The sequence below is a fragment of the Buteo buteo genome, chromosome Z (assembly GCF_964188355.1).
Source record: "Buteo buteo chromosome Z, bButBut1.hap1.1, whole genome shotgun sequence".
Taxonomy (NCBI): Eukaryota; Metazoa; Chordata; class Aves; order Accipitriformes; family Accipitridae; genus Buteo; species Buteo buteo.
In genome coordinates, this window is record NC_134204.1 from 16,778,316 (window position 1) to 16,800,526 (window position 22,211).

Sequence of the window (22,211 nt, forward strand, 5' to 3'; positions counted from 1 at the left end):
GATTGTAGCGATGTTAGGAACAGGGCTGGGGGAGTCACAACGTGATTAAATAAAGCGCTGGAAGAGAACCCAACGGGACAGGGCTGGCATTTTATCACTAAAGATACGGTGCGCCACCAAGTGACGGAAGGGGCTGAAGGCGCTTTAAATAAATATTTATTTACTGCAAACAGTAGAGTAGAAAGTGTTTGCGAAACTTTTTATTCAGTACTGGACTACTTGGTGTAAGCTTCTGAATAGAAGCACGTTTTTACAGTTAAAAACTGCTTATCCCTACCCTCGTTGCTTGAGCAGGTAACAAAGTTGCTTGCACAATCCTCTGTAAAATTAAACGATTCAAACAGACATCCATACATTTAAAAGCAGCACTGTCAGGTAAGCCCTGAGGTATTTATACAGCTGTGCTCTATTATTTCCCCTGTACTTTTTGCCTATCCACAATAAACAAAACTCTGGTATTATAATAGCAACTGAGAGACTTTGTTGATCTGCTGAGGTGTTAACAATGGCACCTTATCACTCTGCCTTCAGCCTTCATTCCTCTCGCACCTCTAAGCCTCCTCAGACATGGCTGGGACAGCTCCTGTGAAGGTGCGGAGGAGCACAGGTCTTCACATGCTAAGAGGCTTCACTTCCCAGAAGCTGCAAGCAGAGATTCAATATCCCGAATTACTTTAGAAGTTTTTTCCAAAGCCTCCAAGACGCCCCCTTCACTGATTTCTTCTGGCTCACTCCCTTTTTCTGCTTTTCTGACAGCAATACCAGGTGGACTGTTTTTTGCAGCAGATGACCTTTCCAGAACATTGCTATTATCCAATAAAACTAGTGTTGTTTTGTTAAGGAAAAAATATCAAACTCTTTCTCCTAATGAGAAAAATACTTCTCTACATTTGTATTCGTCATTCTGCACTGCAAAGTCTCACATTTCATAGGCTGGTAATTACATAAAGCAAAAAAATAAAAGACTATTACTTAAAATGTCTACAACATTTATAGAAAATGTCTTTAACTAAGACTTCAATTTATCCAAAAGTTAACTTTAAAAAGAAAGCTATCTGACGTCACACTGCACAGTTCAATAGCATGCACTTTTCATGCTAATAAAACTGAACATTGGCTTAAAGACAATTAGAGAGTGGCTTTAAGCACATGCAGCGCAGCATAGTTTTTTGAGCTGGCTGAACCCAATGGAACAATACTGAGGTAGTCAATAAACAGAAAGGTATTGTACTGCAACAATAAGCCCAAAAGCAACTGCATCATCCCTCTTTCAAGAACAGATCAGCAGATGAGCGTTAGCAAAACTAATGCAATACCCATTAAAGGGCTTCCTTTTTTTGGTGATTTTTTATTTTACTTTTGTACTCTGCCACTGGTTTTGTTTCTGGTGCTGTAATGCAGAAGTTGAACAAGATAAATGATAAAACAAAAATGATAAATAAGAAAACAAAAAATGGCTTAAAAAGGTAATTTTAAGAAGTGGGTAAGACAGTAGAAGAAGGTGAGAGCAGGATAGAGAGCCTTTCATGATCTAAAATGCAGATTTGAATATGCAGATGAACAACAGAATATAAAAGTGAAAAATCTTTACAGCTTTCAAAAGGATACAGTTAAATCTCTGTATTTTTTCAAGCTCAACATCAGCAGACCTGTCCAAGAAAATAAAGATTATTAAACGATTTAGTATTATAAAAGGTTCTCAAATGTATTTTCTACTTCAATTTTTAATTTTTAATAGTTTCCAGCAATACTGAAAATTAGATGAGCAAAATCCAAGTGAAAAAAAATGCTTAATTTTTGTCTTTCATACCACTAGTCAATGGCTGCCATTTGTCAATCATTTGTGTTTCCAAAAATCAGGGCTCTGCTCTAAGAATAGTCTCTTTGCTGTATGTATGTATAAATATAGACATAATTTTCATTTCATCAGCTACTTAATCTGCTATAACTTGAATAACAAGTGGAAGTGTAATGGATTTCAATTAACACATTTTTAATACCTGAATATGTTTCTATATGATGTCAGTAGACCTTTGGTCAGTAGCATGTATTAGAAAGGACATATATATTAGCAAGAGATACAAGTGTCACTTAGCAGTCCCAAGTACTATTTTGAACTTCTTGGTGTTCTGTTAAAAAACGCCTTTCTTAGACTAGTTTCTCTTTTTCCACTTTGCAAAATAACTCTCTGTAACATTAATTCTCCTTTGGCAGTCACCATAATTCTGATTTTTAAGTAAGGCAGGCAGAAGCGCCATGAAACAAGCTTCACCTAGAACTCAACTTACCTAACATTTTAAAAACTCAAAGAAAAATATGAAACCAAACAAAATAAATGAACTTACAATTTTCATTTTTGATGCTTAGGAAATGCAGTCTATAAAATTCACAGTTTATAGTTATTTTGAATTTTACTTTCAACATTATTTGTAGTCAGTTACTTAGGATAAAGATGAATACCAATTTTCTTCAGTTACAGAGTGTGCTGTATATTCAGGAATCTCCTTTCTTTCATTCAAACTTCTGCACCACTCTATTGCTGTTCTGATGTACCTATGTTCACATGAAAATTCACAGAAAAGTAGTTATTTGTGTGAGAAATACAGTCTTATTAATTCAAGCAAAAAACTGAAGGCATTAAGCAATAAACATTGATCAGAAAGAAAGAAGCTATGATTCAAAATCTATCTTCTCCTCTGTTTCCTTGCCATTTTTTGATGCCCACTTTTTGTCTAGAATCTCCTTCATATTTTAATCTATGCAGTTGCAGAAATTTATAACCAAGCTGTATGATTTGTAATGAATAGCATACAAATGTTACTTTTTGTTTGTGACTATCTGCTTGCTAAAATGCAGCACAGTAAGCTTCTGATGATTCCCATAATGAGGCTGTAATTACAGCAAGCAGATTAGAGAAAGCAATCTGCAGGCAGAAGTCAATATCTGTAATAAAGTAAAATTGGATAAAGTGCTATCCAGTTCTATGTACCAACTCTATATAGGACAAAGATTACTTTTTTTCTTATCCACTGATGTCAGTGCCAAGTTGCAGCTCTAGTTATTTTTCTAAAAAGACATTACTGTTACAATGGAACAACAGATGCAGTGGCCCTGAGTCATACAGGTCCTTAATCTCTGCCAGATGTAAAATGGAGCTTTTTTTACCATTAGGTGTTTGGTTTCCCCCCTCAATATGTTTTCAGGAAATAGCATTTATTCATATAAAAGGATTTGTACAGAATTGTTTTCTATTTAACTTTATATTGTTTAAATTACTTATACCTTTCATAGATTCCAGGATGACTTATTTTTATTAGCTGCTGTACCCCATCAGGAGTAGTTAACTTACACCAGCCTACATCTTCATTTACCTTAGAAGAAAAAAAATTACAAGTACTAATTTTCTGCTGCAGTCTGGAGAAAAAAAAGAGCAAATATAGTATGCCAACTTAGAATTAAGTATCTATGAACATTCCACTTTAAACACTTAAAAGTTTGTGTTTTGGTAAGGGTAGAATTTGTGGGGGCGGGAAAAAAGAACACCTGGCATGGCCCCAACACTCATTTTGTGCTATTCAAGAATAAATTATTTCTAAAAGTGTGTAGCAACGTTTCCAAACCTGTAGAATTTTCAGTTCCTCCTCTTTTTATCATGAGTGAGTATACAGATTTCAGTTAGCTCACATCAGGAAGTTATACTGTATCTTTTGACACACGGACAACTATATTTATGTTGTTTATAACAGAGATACCCTCAGACATTTTAACATCTTTTCTGTGTCTTGTCACCTTAGGGTAATAAGCAAATACACTGTTAAGAACTATTAGTTGTTCAGCTTAAATAAGTAAGTTTAAATCAGAATGAACTGTGTAGACTTGTGATGTTGTGTGATTTAGAATGCTGTTCACTTACTTGGCATGAGTAGCTAGATTTGCTGAAGACTTAGGCCGCAAGCTGCAAACTTTCACACAGATTTGCTGAACTAGTACTGAATTTATAACTATTCAAGCAAGACATGGCTTTCAGAGCCAGCACGAACCAGAGGATAAGGGGGGTACTATCATCAAAAGCAGCTGCAACTAGACAAGGTAACGGCTTGCCTGGGGACAGTGAAGGCCAGTAAGCAGACAGAAGGTGTCAGGCCAGAATCACTACTGGACCAAAGGGCACGTCAAAGGCACGTGGAGATCGCGTGAAGGGGGGATGCATAGCCCGTAAGGGTATAATTACCCAGGAATTTCTTTCTTCAGGATCCCTCCCCGGAAGCACCCAGCTCGAGCTGACCCTGCTGCTGTACCACTGTATTAAATTATTTATTTTTACGAGATTCAGTGCCTGAGACTCTGCTTCAGGAAACCTAGGGTTCATACCATGGAGTGACTAACACCCGATGCCCAGCCCAAACTCCGCTTCTTTAACAGAAGCTAAAAGTCTCGCCAGCCAACCTTGAATCCCACACTCACATTATTTTCTCTGGAGTGACGTTTTTCAAAAATCAACGTTATCTTTTTACTTCTGTATTAAGTAGATTTCAAAATGTATATGGAATACCATATGCGCAAGGTCACTTTTCCAATTAATCTCTCACTATCCATTTGCTCAATTGCACATAATTTGAAATATAAAACAAATACTCCCTTCTCTGATCAAATGAGTGCCTTCTTAAAAGCATAAAGCTTCATTTGCCTCTCTAGGCATCAGTTATGCACTAAAATATTTTTCCTCCTAATTTCTGGTTAAAATACTGGCAATGCATTAACAGTGGTGTTTGTGGATAGTTCCTATTTTCATTTAGACTACTATACAAGCTCAAGAGTAAGCCACAGCAGAAACTCTTCCGTTTATATTTTATAGGCTGCAAAACTTTTCTTTCATTTCCTCATTAGTTTCCTAGTAACACTTTTTCATGAAGAGTTTTAAGAATAGTCATTCCCCTAACTCATGAGTTACCTGGATCTTACTACAGGAAGAGCTGAAATCCCAGATCATAATCAAGGTCATACCATCCCAAAAAGCAGTATGGACTTTATGATCCGAGTACACCATGAGTCTTCCTATGCTGGGAATAACCTTTTCATACAGCAAAACTGGCAACATTTCTCGTCCATCTGTCTCAGGTACCTAGAACCAAACAAATAGCATTAAAAACTTGAGGAAAGGTTACTTACATCATTACAGCTGTTTGTATCTCTCCCAGATTTTCAATTCACTTGCTTTTCCAGACCACAGCCAGCTCTCTTTATCATGCAATTGCTTTCTGCTCCACAAATATACCTTTACACTGCATGCTTTTGGTTCCCAAATATATACCTTCTGATCTTTAAGGATATACTCATCATTCTTCCCTCTAGATTAGGTCCTATTCCCTATAGCCTGTATAATCATCCTTATAACACTGAAAGATTTATAAATCTTCAGCTACATACCATTTTCCAGCAGCAGAGGTAATAGTTATGAGTTAATGATAGTTTAGTCTTGTAGCAGTACTGAAGTATTCTGAGGAGAAAATAAACAAAATATTAAGCATTTCATACTTACTATGTCACTTAAACAGTTGTGACCTTTGTTCTGTAAGTTTATAAACATCCTCAGTACTAATATAAATTCCTTTGATTTTTACACTTTATATATATATACTTTATACTTTTATGCTTTTTATACTTGTCATAATAAGCATTATGTGTAATTTTTACCACTGTCCATTCAAAGCCAGAGGAATTAATGTAACAAAGATAGAGTAGAGCAAAGTTACTTGGTTGCCTGAGTAACAACAGAGGATATAGAGTATGGATTTCCTGGTACATCAGGAGGTAAACTGTTTACTGAATACATCTTTTCTTCTCTCTGCAGTGAAAAGCAGAAAGGAGATGAGTTAGATACAGGCACTGTAGCATGAAAACAGTATTAAAAGCTTGCAAGATAATTAAATTTCTAGCCTCCCAGAAAGCAACTATAATCACATAAAAATTTGTCCCAGAACACAGATATTTATCTCCTTGAAAAGTAAAAAAAATGCAGCTGTATCGTTTAACATTCACCGTTTCTGTGCACTCAGTATGGACAAAAAAGTTCTCATATCAGAGAGTAGACTGTAGTTTTTTACTGAGTAACTATGTTTGACTACAAGTTAAAGGCTAAGTTTGAAGGGTACAGAGTTGACCCTTAACTCTGCTTTAAAAATACAAAGCACTGCATAAGCACGTGGGAGGATCTCTTCTCTGGGGAAACTTAACAATAGACGGACACAGAGGGGCAAACCTATTTCTCCAGCACAGAACAGCTGGTCTGTGGCAAAGCCAGAACAGAACCTGCATCTTCTAGGTTCTGTCTCCATACAGTAAAAAAAGAAAACACTTCCAAGCACATAAAGATTAAACTCTAATCCGTATATTAAAGACTAAACTTCTCTTCTAAATTAGTGAGAAATGGTTATTGTAGAATCTTACTGCAGTACATATTTGAGCTTGTGAAATAAATGTTACAGTGAATAAGATTTATTTTGTCTATAATTTACAAAAATACATTCTGAAACAGAAAGAATAATCTCTTTTTTTGTACGACTGATTGCTTGATTCAGTCATTATAGTAATTACCAATGTAGGGACTTCAGTATAGACTGCATAGCCAAATGTCTTAAAACTAAGAAAACTCCTAAATTTAAGGAATTTGGAACATATTTTAAAATAGTTTTATAGCTTTATACCTTTTTTGTTCCTTTTTGGATTGCATAATGTATGAAATAGTTTCCCAAAAATGCTCCCTCTGACTTGAAAAATGAGTCATCACCAGGATAAATTTCTGCGATGTTTGTCCTATCATGGATAAATCTAAAAGAAATAACAAGATTTTTAACAAGTATTCATAATGCTGAGTCACTAGACAAGCAAAACAGTTTAGTACACCTGAAGAAAGCACTAAGCAGAAACACATTTTCAACACAACTCTCACATGAAAAACTTTATACTGTTCCACAAATGGTAGGGTGTACCAATCACTTCTTTTAACACAGAAGATAGCATTACCAGGCTCTTTGTTTGCCTGTGTGCATGGGAGGTGGGAGTTAAACAAGCTAAGGAAAGTTTTTTTTTGTGTTGAGGTAAACATCTCACAGGAGCTGCTCATTCCACTGACCACAAAATTTAGTGATTCTAAAGAGAAAAATCCAATTTTTTTAGTGGACCAGCCCTACCTAGTGTACACAGAGAACTGTCAGACTGAATGATTCCTGAACAACATGAAGGTCTTAAATTTCCACTGCAGTTGTGTGTTCTTCATGAAGATCAAGGGTCTCTTACTTGTGAACATACAGTATCTTGGAGCCTAAATCCATTTAACGACCCAATTCTGCAACTCTGTGATTACATGCCTGGACTTTGGTAATGGGACTTAGAAGACGAAGTATGGCTACTCACCATACTTCAAAAGAAATGAGGTATAGTACTGAAGAGCTGCTAAACATTTTGTTCAGATGAGATGAAAATTTAAGAATTACACTGAGAAAAATGAAGAACACTGGGCAGAAAGATTAAAGCTTTAAAGGCTGATTATGCTTCTGTCAAAAACTTTCAGATGCTGATAGCAACTGTAGCATTTTCAAAGTTTGTATAACAGATTTGAATGGGCAATTTTTTAAAAGGTCTTTTTTTTTTTAACCATAGGGACAAGGTGATTTGCCAGGAAAATCCATAGTTTAGCTGCCTGCAACATGCGAATTACATAGGTCACCAAGACAAGCATTTCTAAAGTATGAAATCTTCAGCATCAAAAGGAGCAATGTAATTTGCAAAGAAACCAAGCCCTGTAATTGTCAGTGAAGTCTGTGGGAGCTCCAGCTGCCCAGTAAACCTTTAAGAAATCAGATAATCAGATCACTTCTTTAAAAGCCTTAAACATGATTTCAGACTGTTTCAGATGTACTCACTTTCAGACCTGCAAAAATAATGTACTAGAAAATTTGAAGTCCAATGAACAAACAGCAGAAATGGACAGATTCTTCTATGAAGATTGTACACAATTTCTCAGAGTGAGAAGGGGACAAAGTAAGACATTTCATCTTAAAGCTTAATTCCCATACAAATGAAGTCTTCCAAGGATGAAACACATGATCTCCTACATACCTATACAGGACACCCTGGCACCATACAATTTGAATTAGCTGAGGGCAGGAATACTTTTCAGTACCTTGATTCTGAAAGAAGTCACAGGAAGTCCACCTGTATAAAATACAGTAAAAGCTTCAGTAAGTCCAAAGGTCCAGTTTTTTTTTGTGTGCTAGTAATCATTTCTGTACCAAAAACAGATGCATGCACACCTATTCAAAGAAGAACAGGCCACATATTTTCAGAGTCCTCTGATTCCTTAGTTATCCACATTAGTTACCAGATCAGCTTTCTCAAACCTGCAAAGGTTTTTTTGATTATTTTTAGTGGTGCTGACAGAGAATGTATGCCACTGGCCCACCTCAGAAGTATTATCGTCTCAAAAATGAAAAAAAAAAAACAAACCCAAAAACCCAAACCCAAACCCAAACCAACCCAAAACCTGTGTTCTTTTTTCAGTATTCTCTTTTTCACTTACATATTTATACAGCATGTCAGAAAATAAAATGTATTTTTCTCTGGACTACTTACGATATAGTCATTACAGTAGGATACAGAATGTTGATTTCACAAATTTCATGTTTCAAAAATTTCCTTAAAAAAAAAATACTATAGTAATTTGTTATTTTGCTAGAGGTTGAGGTTTCAAATTGCGGAACTGTAAAACATATGTTAACAACTACTAAGTAAACAGCTTAAATTACCTGTGTAAATGTGGGGCTCTGCAGCTGAGTGGCAAAGCTGTAGGTAAACAAGAAACCCTTTCACGTGTTTCAGGGTCTATTAAAACATGAGCTCCTACAGATGTATGGTTGTTTTTCTCACATGTCTTCATTACATTCTTAACAGTATGTAAGTTACAGCACATTAGTGCCAAGAACAAAGGGTATTTCCATTCTTCTGGGTAGGAGGAAACAGACCAACGCTGTGTAACCCATGTGTATTCAGAAGAACAATTTGTGTGGAACAAAGGGACTCCATCTCTGTCTTTTTGGTCTTCTGGTATGGTTGGTTCTCTGCATTTACCTTCAGCACAACCATGTTCATTCTTCTTATTCTCTGTTCTCATTTGTTTCAATGACATTTCTGCAACAGATTTTTTACTTGATTTTCCATACTGATCTCCGGTTTGATAGTTGCTGTTCTTTTGAGAGGAGCGTGAAGATGCTGCAGATGACTGGCTGACTTTGCATAAGAACTCCACTGTAAATTCCTGCTGCAATTCTGACAGGTAAAGGTGAGCATAACCATCTACTGATGAGATCTTCACACTGCCATTGTCTATAAATCTTGTCAGATCAGCCGTTGTAGGGTCAGGCCATCTAACTTCTAAGATGTCACTGAAAAGAATCTAATACAAGAAAAAGGATTGGAATGTGTGCCAAGATAAAAATGACCTGCTTCCCAGAAATTACAATGGAGCATTTACATTTAAATGATTAATTCAGTCCTTCTGCAAGGTGACGTATGGCAAGAAACTTTGTATTCATTTGCATACATGAACTCAAGACGAAGCAAAGTATCTGACCTTCATGTCTGCTTCCTTCTGTACTAACGGAGTTCTATCTAGCCATAATGTTTTAATTTAATATGCATTCATAAACTACTAAGGTCCATGGCCAGGTGACCAAGCATGACTGTCCACAGACAGTAGATACTTCTGTTTCCAACTGCTTCTCAAGAAACACTGAAGAGAAGGCCTGAATTATTTTGATCCTTCCAGTTATCAGTAGACTTCATGGAAAGCCCAACATTAAGATGGTCTACATTAAACCCCCATGTGCTCTGAAATCTTCTCTTTATTTATAAAATGAAAATAACACTGTAAAATGGCATGTGACATTTATCTATGCATTCTTACCCACACAGCAATTTATTAAAAATGTTTTGCAGCTAGGTTGGTAATCTTACTTAATCCTGCAGCACCACAGGTTAAGTTACACAGCTATTGCTATGATGTGGATAAAATTTATTTCTGCAGAAGAATTTAAAATATAATAAAGGTTTTAGACTTTTACAGTACAACATGTGGAAAGTCTCAAAAGAATAGCTTAATCTTACTGCTCTTCAATTACAGGCTGCTGCTTCAATTAGCACTTTTGTTCAAAACAAACAAAACCATTTTCACAGCATATGCCCTTGTGCTACCCGTTCTACAAAAATGAAGCAGGTAATTCTCAACAAATTACTCCAAACAAGCACTGCATCTACGTCAAACCCTAGATTAAAGCTTTGCCCAAAGAGAAGATACAGTTATAATTTAGAAAATGCACTAACCACCTTCTGAAACTAGAAACATTCTGTCAAGATACAGAATGCATTTCTAGCCATCTGCAGAAGTTCTGCACTAAAATGAGGCATTTTTCTTTGTATTGTCCTTGTACCTGATCACCACACAGAAAATACCCTTAGTCTGCTTTCAGTTGAAGTCTCCAGGTAAAGTACTGGATCCCAAATAAACACAGAAATGCAAACCGTGTGAAAAAAACTTAGCAAATGAGTATTCACACTTTTCATCATTTGCTTTATCTCAATTTAATCAGCTTTGCCTCATTTGACTAACCTTTAATTACCTATGTTTCAGCCCCAATTATACTTTGGCCCAGCACTGGAAAAGCCTGGAGTCCAATAAAAATGAAACATGGAAGTACCTAGTGTATTAGTAAGGTGGGAAAGTCTGCTGAAGGTTATTTGGAGCACGAAAGATGAAAATATACCATGAAGAATTGCAAAAGTACCCTAAAAAAAAAATCAAGTGGCCAGACAATAACGCTGCAGATAAAAATTCAGTCTAGATAAACATAATGTGATATAAATGGGGAAAAGCAATCCTAATTTTACCTATAAAAGGATGGGCTTTGAGCTGACTACCACCACCCACGAGTAAGATCTTGGTGTTATGATTGACAGTCCCATGACAACATACTCTATGTTCAGCAGCAGTTTAAGCAGTGTATTGAAGTGTTTGAAAATTCTAGGAAAGGAAGAAGAACAAACTGAAGATATAAACATGCCACTGAATATATTAATATATTAATATCCAACCCCCTGTGGTTGGTACTGCTCTATACCACAGCTGGGGAGAACGGCCCTACCTGGAGCCTCTGGCAGAAAGCACCAGGGGAGACCCAAGGCTGACCCCTGGGGTTTTGGAGTGGGGGATATCGAGGATCCGAGGCTCGCTATACTACAACTGAAAAAGAGATATTGGCAGCATATGAAGGAGTTCGAGCTGCCTCGGAAGTGGCTGGTACTGAAACACAGCTCCTCTTACTTAGCACCCCAGCTGCCAGTGCTGGGCTGGATGTTCAAAGGGAGGGTCTCCTCTACACATCATGCAACTGATGCCACGTGGAGTAAGTGGGTCGCACTGTTCACACAATGGGCTTGCACAGGAAACCCCAACTGCCCAGGAATTTTGGAAGTGATCACTGCCAGAAGGCAAAGATTTTGGAATATCTCCAGAGGAGAAGGTGTTGCAGGCTGAAGAGGCCCCGCTGTATAATAACCTGCCAGAAAATGAGAGGCAACATGCCCTGTTCCCGACAGGTCCTGTCGCATTGTGGGAAAACATCAGCAGTGGAAGGCTGCTGTGTGGAGTCCTACATGACAAGTTGCAGAAACTGCTGAAGGAGAAGGTGAATCGAGTCAGTTTGCAGAGGTGAAAGCCATCCAGCTGGCTTTAGGCATTGCTGAAAGACAAAAGCGGCCAGCGCTCTATTTCTATACTGACTCATGGATGGTGGCAAGTGCCCTGTGGGGGTGGTTGCAGCAATGGAAGCAGAGCAACTGGCAGCGCAGAGGTAAACCCACCTGGGCTGCCGCTCTGTGGCAAGATATTGTGTCCTGGCTAGAAAATCTGGTTGTAAAAGTATGCCACCTAGATGCTCACGGACCCAAGAGTTGGGCCACTAAAGAACATCAGCACAACCAGCAGGTAGATCAGGCCACTAAGATTGAAGTGGCTCAGGTGGATGCGGACTGGCAACATAAGGGTGAATTATTTATGGCTCGGTGGGCCCATGACACCTCAGGCCATCAGGGAAGAGATGCAACACATAGACGGACTTGTGATCGAGGGGTGGACTTGACCACGGACACTGTTGCACAAGTTATCCATGAACGTGAAACGTGTGCTGCAATCAAGCAAGCCAAGCAGTTAAAGCTCCTGTGGTATGGAAGACAATGGCTGAAACGAGGCCTGGCAAATCAATTATATCACACTGCCACAAAGCCGCCAAGGCAAGCGCTACATTTCCACCGGGTGGCTGGAAACATAGCCCATGGACCAAGGACCTGGGTGCACTTGGTGACTGCTGTGGAAGGATGGGGAACGCCAACGTGTGCCTCAAAGGTGAGAATAGCCAATGAATTAAATTGTATGATGTTAATTGCAGTATAACCCTGCCACTGCCACTGGATGTTATCATTACTGTAATTGTCATACGCTGTATCAATGGTATTACAGGAAGAATCGCTTAGGTTAAGCCAGAATGAACTTTCATAAAACTGAGCGAAACGCAGTAGTGATGGCACCAGAATTGCCTTCAGCATGCAACAATCCAACAGTACACACCATACTCCTGCTGTGCCCAATGTCACCAGCTCGCCACACTGCATCGAAGCCCGATCCTGCTCTGCCCACTGAGTGGACTTCGCACCATCCCTCCTGCCCAGATAGACTGCTATGCCAGACAGAGCCCAAAGTCATGGACTGAATGAACTCAATGGACATTTTATAGGGACGGCTCAGAGACTGAGGGAATGATATCTGTGTGTGTGTGTGTGTGTGTGTGTATATTTGTATATTTATAAAATCACAGACTAGAATCATAGAATCATTTAGGTTGGAAAAGACATTCAAGATCATTGAGTCCAACCATTAACCATGCCCAGTAAAACATGTCCTGAAGTACTCTGTCCACTTGCTTTTTGAATATTTCCAGGGATGGTGACTCAACCACTTCCCTGGGCAGCCCATTCCAATGTTTGACAACCCTCTCAGTAAAAATTTTTTTCCTAATATCTAACCTAAATCTCCCCTGCCTCAACTTGAGGCCATTTCCTCTTGTCCTATCACCAGCCACCTGACAGAAAAGACCAGCACCCACCTCACTACAACCCCCTTTCAGGCAGTTGTAGAGAGCGATAAGGTCTCCCCTCAGCCTCCTCTTCTCCAGACTAAACAGCCCCAGCTCCCTCAGCCGCTCCTCACAAGACTTGTGCTCCAGGTCCCTCACCAGCTTGGTTGCCCTTCTCTGGACACGCTCCAGCACCTCCATGTCTTTCCTGTAGTGAGGGGCCCAAAACTGAACACAGCACTCGAGGGGCGGCCTCACCAGTGCCCAGTACAGGGGAACGATCACCTCCCTGCTCCTGCTGGCCACACCATTTCTGATACAGGCCAGGATGCCGTTGGCCTTCTTGGCCACCTGGGCACACTGCTGGCTCATATTCAGCCGGCTGTTGACCAGCACCCCCAGGTCTTTCTCTGCCCGGCAGCTTTCCAGCCACTTTTCCCCAAGCCTGCAGCTCTGCATGGGGTTGTTGTGACCCAAGTGCAGGACCCGGCACTTGGCCTTGATGAACCTCATGCAATTGGCCTCAGCCCATCCATCCATCCTGTCCAGATCCCTCTGTAGGGCCTCCCTACCCTCAAGCAGATCGACCCTGCCTCCCAACTTGGTGTCATCTGCAAACCTGCTGAGGGTGCACTCGATCCCCTCATCCCAATCATCGATAAAGATATTAAACAGAACAGGGCCCAACACCAAGCCCTGAGGAACACCACTTGTGACCCGCCGCCAACTGGATTTCACCCCATTCACCACAACCCTCTGGGCTCGTCCATCCAGCCAGTTTTTCACCCAGTGAAGAGTACACTTGTCCAGGCCACAAGACGCCAGTTTCTCAAGGAGTATGCCATGAGAGACAGTATCAAAGGCCTTGCTGAAGTCAAGGAAGACAACATCCACAGCCTTTCCCTCATCCACTAGGTGGTCACCCGGTCATAGAAGGAGATCAGGTTGGTCAAGCAGGACCTGCCTTTTGTAAACCCATGCTGACTGGGCCTGATCCCCTGGTTGTCCTGGACTTGCCATGTGAGTGCTCTCAAGACAAACTGTTCCATAATCTTCCCCAGTACCGAGGTCAGGCTGACAGGCCTGTAGTTCCCCGGATCCTCCCTCCGACCCTTCTTGTAAATGGGCGTCACATTGGCAAGCCTCCAGTCCTCTGGGACCTCCCCTGTTGACCAGGATCACTGATAGATGACAGAGTGGCTTGGCAAGGACCTCTGCCAGTTCCCTCAGTACTTTTGGATGGATCCCATCAGGTCCCATAGATTTGCGAGTGTCCAGATGGCGTAGCAGTTCACTAACTAATTCCTCCTGGATTAAGGGGGGTACGTTATGCTCTTCATCCTTACCTTCCAGCTCAAGGGACAGAGTACCCTGAGGATGACTGGACTCACTATTAAAGACTGAGGCAAAAAAGGCATTAAGTACCTCGTCCTTTTCCTCATCACTGGTTGCTACGTTCCCTTCTGTATCCATTAAAGGAAAGATATTCTCCTTGGGATTCTTTTTACTGTTAACATATTTGTAAAAACATTTTTTGTTGTCCCTTACGATAGTGGCCAGATTTAGCTCTAGCTAAGCTTTTGCCTTTCTAATTTTCTCTCTCTATGATCTAACAAGATCCCTGTACTCCTCCCAAGTTGCCCGCCCTTTCCTCCAAAGATGATAAACTCTCCTTTTTTCCTTGAGTCCTAGCAAAAGCTCCCCATTCAGCCAGGCCGGTTGTTTTCCTCAGTGGTTTGACTTGCGGCACATGGGAACAGCCTGGTCCTGAGCCATCAAGATTTTTTTCTTAAAGAGTGTCCATCCCTCCTGGACTCCTTTGCCCTTCAGGACCGTCTTCCAAGGGACTCTCTCAACCAGTGCCTTGAAGAGGCCAAAGTTAGCCCTCTGGAAGTCCATAGTGGTGGTTTTGCTGACCACCTTCTTTGCCTCACCAAGAATTGAAAATTCTATCATTTCATGGTTGCTAAGCCCAAGATGGCCTCTGACCATCACACCTCCCACCAATCTTTCCCTGTTCGTATCCAACAGATCTAGCAAGGCTCCTCCCCTGGTTGGCTCACCCACCAGCTGTGTCAGGAAGTTATCTTCCACACATTCCAGGAACCTCCTAGATTGTTTACTCACTGCTGTGTTGTATTTCCAGCAGATGTCTGGAAAGTTAAAGTCCCCCACAAGGACACAGGCACACAATTGTGAGACTACTGCCAGCCACTTGTAGAATGATTCATCCGTCTCTTCAACCTGGTTGGGCGGTCTATAACAGACTCCCAGCACAATATCTGTCTTATTGGCTTTCCCTCTCATCCTCACCCATAAGCACTCCACCTTGTCATCAGAATCATGTAGCTCTGTACAGTCAAAACATTCCCTAACAGAGAGAGCCATATACATATATATCTATGTATCTGTATCTCTCAACGGACAGGAAAGGTGATGGTGCTTAACTAGGATGTATTGGAAAGTATGGGACCCGAGCATGATGTAAACGGTATAGAATAAGGGGTGGATACTGTCCTGGTTTCAGCTGGGGTAGAGTTAATTTTTCTTTCTAGCAGCTGGTATAGTGCTATGTTTTGGGTTCAGTATGAGAATAATGTTGATAACACACCGATTTTTTCAGCTGTTGCTAAGCAGTGTTTGTACTAAGTAAAGGATTTTTCAGCTTCTCATGCCCAGCCAGCAAGAAGGCTGGAGGGGCACAAGAAGTTGGGAGAGGAGACACAGACAGGACAGCTGACCCAAACTGGCCAGCAGGGTATTCCATACCATGTGATGTCACATCTAGTATATAAACTGGGGGAGTTGGCCAGGAGGGGATCACTGCTCAGGAACTAACTGGGCATCAGTTGCTGAGTGGTAAGCAATTGCATTGTGCATCACTTGTTTTGTATATTCCAATCCTTTTATTATTATGATTAATGTCATTGTTATAATTGTCTTCCTTTCTGTCCAATTGAGCTGTTCTTATCTCAACCCATGAGTTTTACTTCTCCCCCCCCCCCCGTGCCCCCCAATTCTTTCCCCCATCCCACTGGGTGGGGGTGAAGTGAGTGAGCAGCTGCGTGGTGCTTAGCTGCTGGCTGCAGTTAAACCCCAAGTACGTAGTGATACTGACTGACAGTGTTAAATGGAGGAGTAAGTAACTGTTGAAACTGTAATTTAAAATGGCAGTACTCTAGTCAAGCTGGCCTCTGCATTAGCCAAACTGTACTCTGCAGACAATCTCCAGGGCCTGCTCATAGACAGGCACGCTAAGGCACGCGAGTCCAATTTAAGTTTATTTCACAGAAGCATTACACGTGTAATTCTCACCTTTTTTCTTTCGGGAGGTATAACGTGTGAAGGTAAGTACGGGCGAGAGGCAAACTTGTTCCGGAAGTCCAGAGCAAGCAGAAGTTGTTCCTATTGCAGTGCAAAGAAAAACAGAACGGAACAACACAACCCCGTCATATCGCGAGTTTCTCTACGCAGCGCTAAAATTTTAAGCCGATTTCCTCTTCTCTTCTGGACCAGAGGCGAAGAAAGCCCCTCCATTTTACACAGAGCAACGGCGATTCCGCTCTCGCCCCCCGCCCCGCGCTGCCGGCCGTCACCGGCCTGAGGCGAGGCCCCCCGCGGCCGCCCGAGCCCTCCCCCGCGGCCGCCCGGACACTCGCCCCCGCCGGCAACCCCCGCAGCCGCGGAGGCCGCATCCCTCCCCGCAGGGCCTGTCAGCGCCTGCCCGCCACGCACCCGGTAGGCACTGAGGGCGAAGGCGACCCGCTGCCGGGTGGTCGCCGCCGGCTGGAGGGGGTGGGCCGCGGCGGGCGGCGCCGCTTCGTACAGGTACTCGCAGCCGCAGGGAGACAGCAGCAGGCGGGACCCCCCCGCGTAGCGCACCTCCACCGAGTCGTCCCCGTACAGCACCATCAGCCTTTCGGCCTCCATCTCCCCGGAGGGCCTCGGCGCCGCAGCGGGGCAGCGGCAGGAGGCGGCGGGCCCGGGCGGGGCGGGGCGCCGGGCGGCCTCCCGCCCTCCTTCCCGCCGCCCGCGGACCGTCGTTGGGCGGATGGACCTCGCCTTCCTGCCGGCGGGGAAGAGGCCGGGAAGGCGGCCTGAGGCAGGCGTGCCTTTGTACGGCCAGCTAGGTGGGAATACGCACCCTGACTTTTCAACCTTTTTTTTTTTTTTTAAAGTTTTTATCTGCCGGAAGCAGCGATGCCTTTTTTCCTGCCCCAGAAACGAAAGCGAGCCGTACGAAGGCCTAGACTACAGAAGCAGCCCTGTCTGACTGTAACTAAGCTGCTTCAAGATACGCCTCCTTCGGCAGGTGCCCCGGCGGCGGGCACGGCTACCCGGAGAGCTGCCGCGGCAGCACCGGCACGCTGCTCCCGCCTCGCCTCCCCCCGCCAGGCAGCGCGCCAGCGGCCGTGCGAGAGGGCATTGCCTTCCCTGCCTCCCCGAAACGAGGGGGTGCTTGGGGGGCAGAACCGAAGGCAGGCAGCCCAGCTACCGCCGAAGGCGGATGACGGATAAGTCGTTCTCTGGTAACTGGCTGCTGCTTTACATTCGCACCCTCACAGGGCAGGGAAATCTAGAACTGAGTCACAGGAACCCTGGCTGAGTAGACAAAGATTAATTTCCCGAAGGGCAATTCAAAAAATATGCCTAGTTGACTTTTTGGAAGATACATACCCCCCCCCCCCCCCCTTACAGTTTAATCAAAGCTGGTTTAAGTGGATGGGCAGTTCACAGTTAAGTGACCAATCATTATCAATTCCTGCTTAAAGCACTAAGCAAGTGTAATTCAAGATCCTTTGCTGTACAGGCCACCCTAGGTCCTGTGGTCTCACCTAGCTGTAACAGTCGTTCCTTGGCAACGGAGGTACAGGTTTCTCAGATCAGTATGCTGTGAGGGAAGAACTGTGTTCAGTACAGCTTTCCATTCTCCACAAAAGGAGAGAGCAGATCAACATCCAGTCAAGTAGCTGCAGGCACAGCCATGCATCAAAATAAACTGGTTCTATTTGCAATACCCTTTCTAATGAGTGTTACTCTGCATAGTACTTGCCTGAAGCAAGGTTCAAGGTATGTATTTGGATTATGAATCCTTTATTACTTTTTATTATTTTCAGATAATGTATCGTATTTTGCTGGCAACTTCACTGCTATGGTCGGGACCCTCAGCATAGGAACTGTGGAAGGAGGTCAAGTAGGCTGACTTGGAGGTGGCAAATCAGCAATTCACAGACAGTGTAGTACCTTCCCTGACTTTTAGCCAGAATGTCATTTTCTGTTCCTGTATCAACTAGTAGGATACATAGGCATAGACTAGATTACTGGAACTATAATTCAGTCAGAAGTAGCAAACTTGAGTGATCAATAATAGAATGAGTTCTGTACAGTAAGAAGGAAAGGCAGAAAGTGGTAAGGAATTACTGTCCCAGAAAGAAATTAAAATGATTATTACAGACCAGACCGAGTGTCACTAATACTCCGTGCCATAATGGATTAATCTAGTTAAAAAAACCCAACAACAACAAAAAAACCCCAGCTATGCATAATTTGTGATACCTGACATAGCTGAGACAGTCTTGCTTCCTTCTGTAGTGCTACAGTTACACTTAAAACCAACATTCAAAAACCCAGTGACCATCTGTTTTCCTAAAAAAAACCCCAAACAAAAAAGGCCAGTAGTAAGAAGTTCTTTGCAGATTTGAAAGGAAACTACTGAGAAAAAGGTGACTTTATTTCTGAATGTGTAACTCTCATTCAAAAGCAATGCACATACAAAGCAGCACCTCTTAATAGCCCCGTTTGAAATTACTTTAAGCAAAGTGTCATTTTCAAATACTAAACATTTTTGTTAAATCACAATTGATTTGTCAGGAGTGGCAAATACTGTGGATACTTTTTCTGATGGGTGAAGCTTGGTCATGTGCTTCGATCTGAATGCAAAGAATGTTTCTTTTCCAAACCAGTGCTGAAGAAGTTGGCTTCACTTCCCTAACGTTTGCATTCCATGCTTTTGTGCCTTCACAGGCTTATCATTATGCTACAGAGAAAATAAATCTTTTTGAAGGGTTGTTTATCTGCAAAGCCCAGAAACTTCTAGATGAGAAACACTTTTACACAGTGCACTTGAAATCTGTAAATGCTAAAATTCTGGTGAAATCATCTTTAAACCTCTCAAGGCTCACCTCTATCATACACAGGCAGACAAGCAGCAAATGGCGATTATGACAATGTGAGACCTGCCACTTTCTTTCACACTCTCACATCTCATTCCACCATCACTAATTTGTATTAGACTGCTGTAAGATCCAGACAAGTAGGAAAGATTGTTAACTGTTTAAGGCAAAAATTATTCTGTCTTCTCTACTCAGTAGGACAGAGTTAGAACCAATTTTTCCATTTTGCAGTACAGGCTTAAAGCTCTTGCAAAGCTCCCTATGTACAGAGACCACAAACTTCACCACCGCTTCAAAAAGAAGTCTCACTTCATGATTTCTCAGGATTTCTGGTGGAGGACAAAGCTTATTTTGCAAACCTTGATCTGAATTGCTTCATATATACAATTCCTAGTTCCCAACATGTCTGTACAGGGTGACTTTGCCTACATGTAAGACAAACTGTCTCCACAGCTGACAGTGTATACATCTGGAGTCTGACAGCTTCTTTACAGAAAAAAAAAAGACACACTACAAGAGATGCAAAACCAAAACATGTAAAGCAGAATCCCTTGAAGACACTATTAATTTATGATAATGCATATATGAATTCTTGTTCCTTGGGATGCTAAGTTTTGAATAAGTATGTCTCCCCCAAGAGAGGGAGGAAGTCTGACCTGTATTTGAATTAAAATTTTTGTATGAAAAATATGCTCAGAGTTAACAGAATGTGTGTGTCAACATAATCTAAAGTAATTTTCAATTTTTTAGTTTCTGGATTTTAGTCTAGAGACTTTGAAATGCTAATACAGCTCCTATGATCATATTGCCTTTTGATGAATTTTATTTTTCCCAATGAGTATTAAGAGATAATACTCTCCACAACTGTGTACTTTAAAAAAAGAGTGTTAGATGAAGGGGAGATAGAAGAATGACCAAAAAAAATATTTTTTTTTTAAGCAAAAAGACAAGGTAGTAAAATTATACCAAAGGAAACAAAGCTTATTAAATTTTATTTTCCAAAACTCCAGCCTAAATATGTTAAATAAACACACAGAAAACAGTCAGCGCTCACTCTATTAGCAGATGCACAAGTTATTTAACCAAACAAATAACAGTGAAATATTAACAGAATTATTTACATGCGTATTTACAATGTGTTCTTTATAGTAGCCAACTTTTCGGAAATAGTTCCATTTGTTTTTGGTAAGGGGTTCTACTCAGTCTAACCAGTAACAGATAACAGGAAACAGTACAACTGAGTTTGGCAACAACAACAATGGAGCATACTAGGAAAACAAACATGATTATATGGGGTTCAAAATGTTAACATTCATGAAATATATGAATTCACTCCAACTACAAAATTAAATCAAACTACATAAAATTAGAAGAATAGAGAAAGTTACAAGGGTTGCCGGAAGGTTAGACATGTTAGATACATTAAAAAAAAGATATATATATATGTATTGAGCACTGCACATACTGTTGAGAAGCATGGGTTAAACTGTAACTCTATTCATGTAGTCTTGAAGAACACGACAAATTAAAGGATAATTTTTGCTTGTACAAGTTGAAAGTAAGCTTATCTGAACCAAAGAGCTAGAAAGCACCCAACTTCCAAACTACTGCTTGCTGTTTCACACATCAACATATAACAGGTTTATTCCAGGAAAAAAAGTCTGGACCTCACCCATATGGAGTTCTGGAACAGGAACAAAAAGGAAATAAACTAAACAAAAAAAACCCCACAAAACAAAACCTTCACAAAGCACTTGTCATGATTGTGATCTACAGGAAAAAAACCAACCCAAAATCCCCAACAAACCCCACAAACCAAAACCTAAAACTAGGTATCCTGGTAAAAAGAATGATTAAATCCCAATATATACTAGAACAAGCAAGCAAGCAAGCAAGCAATTAAATTTAATCAAGTAATTCTTCCCCTTTCTCCCTCAAGGCAAATTTTATGGGGCAGTTCCCAGTCAATTTTAATTTCAGTTATGATAATTCTAAAATAATTTTTATTGCAGCCAAAACATTGTTCATATACCTGTACATAAAATAAACTATGATATATACACAACATTTTAAGTTACAGGGCATAAGTTTACAATTTTTGGCAGATTCTGTTAAACAAAATGGAAATTGTATACCTTTAGTACTTGGAGAAACTCAAGTTCCTTATTTTGGTACAAATGTTTTATATCCCCCTGTGTTCTAACCATACCTAAACTGGCTTAATAAACTAATGTTAGTGTGCAACATCTCACTGTTTCCTCTTATGTTCTGATTCTAGACAGAACTTCTCAAATGCTTCTTCAATTTCTGGATCCATCTCGTCATCAATGTAATCAAAATACCTAAAAGAAAAAAAAAAAATCACTGAAGATGTTATGCTTATGTACAGATTTTCAGCATAATTTATGTAGATGTCAAGAATAAAACACAGCTTTATAAATAGCAGTTAACTATGACATCTTCTTAGAGGGGATGAAGAGGAAAAGAATCATGGGTACTAGGAAAATAAATAAACAGAAACCTCAAAGCAGCATAGATATGTACAAATAGCTACATTATTTGTCACCATTTTAATCATCTTATGCTGTCCACAGTTTAAAAGACAGAAATAGTTCTTGAGATGATAGCAAATGCAATAATGCAATCCAAGCTTCCCAAAATTTAACAATGCATCTGTACTGTTCTATTTGCAAAAAACATAATTATAGCATCATATTAGCATAATTTTTGGTTGGCCAACATCCTAGTTCAATACTGCATCAACTGTCTTGGTTGCACATCAGTCAAAGAATATATTTATGTAGAAAACCTGCATTCCTATTTGTTGATATATGAAAGAGGGCAACCTTAATTCACC

The 22,211-nt window shown here is 40.9% G+C and overlaps 2 protein-coding genes across 4 annotated transcripts in view; both read right to left on the reverse strand.

Annotated features, from left to right (window-relative positions):
- Window positions 1-145: 145 nt before the first annotated feature.
- CZH5orf34 (chromosome Z C5orf34 homolog) lies at window positions 146-17,859 on the reverse strand. 2 transcript variants are annotated; one of them, XM_075020262.1, is made up of 12 exons: window positions 17,064-17,859; window positions 16,497-16,586; window positions 8,805-9,451; window positions 8,119-8,214; window positions 6,705-6,828; window positions 5,754-5,845; window positions 5,428-5,497; window positions 4,952-5,122; window positions 3,283-3,371; window positions 2,461-2,553; window positions 1,609-1,649; window positions 146-822 (listed from the first exon to the last, which is right to left on the reverse strand). In XM_075020262.1, exons 1-12 carry the CDS (start codon window positions 17,109-17,111, stop codon window positions 629-631), a joined length of 1,755 nt encoding a protein of 584 aa, XP_074876363.1. In that variant the 5' UTR covers window positions 17,112-17,859; the 3' UTR covers window positions 146-628. The 2 variants fall into 2 exon arrangements, with proteins under 2 accessions (XP_074876363.1, XP_074876362.1); XM_075020261.1 differs by having other exon boundaries at window positions 16,917-17,859.
- A 2,470-nt stretch (window positions 17,860-20,329) lies between these two features.
- The window catches only part of PAIP1 (poly(A) binding protein interacting protein 1), a 28,010-nt gene continuing 26,128 nt past the window's right edge, over window positions 20,330-22,211 (reverse strand). For both annotated transcript variants that reach the window (XM_075020438.1, XM_075020439.1), the window contains one exon: window positions 20,330-21,696. In XM_075020438.1, the coding sequence (XP_074876539.1) occupies window positions 21,603-21,696 (94 nt within the window). In that variant the 3' untranslated portion in view covers window positions 20,330-21,602. The remainder of the gene's footprint in view (window positions 21,697-22,211) is intronic.

Excerpts from the sequence above, each read along its gene's own strand:
- CZH5orf34 (XM_075020261.1), bottom strand. The coding sequence starts at position 17,111 with ATGGAGGCCGAAAGGCTGATGGTGCTGTACGGGGACGACTCGGTGGAG. Across the intron at positions 9,452-16,496 it reads TACCTCCCGAAAGAAAAAAG|ATTCTTTTCAGTGACATCTT; the intron begins GTGAGAATTACA and ends TTCTTGTATTAG. Across the intron at positions 3,372-4,951 it reads CTTCCTGTAGTAAGATCCAG|GTAAATGAAGATGTAGGCTG; the intron begins GTAACTCATGAG and ends TTTTCTTCTAAG.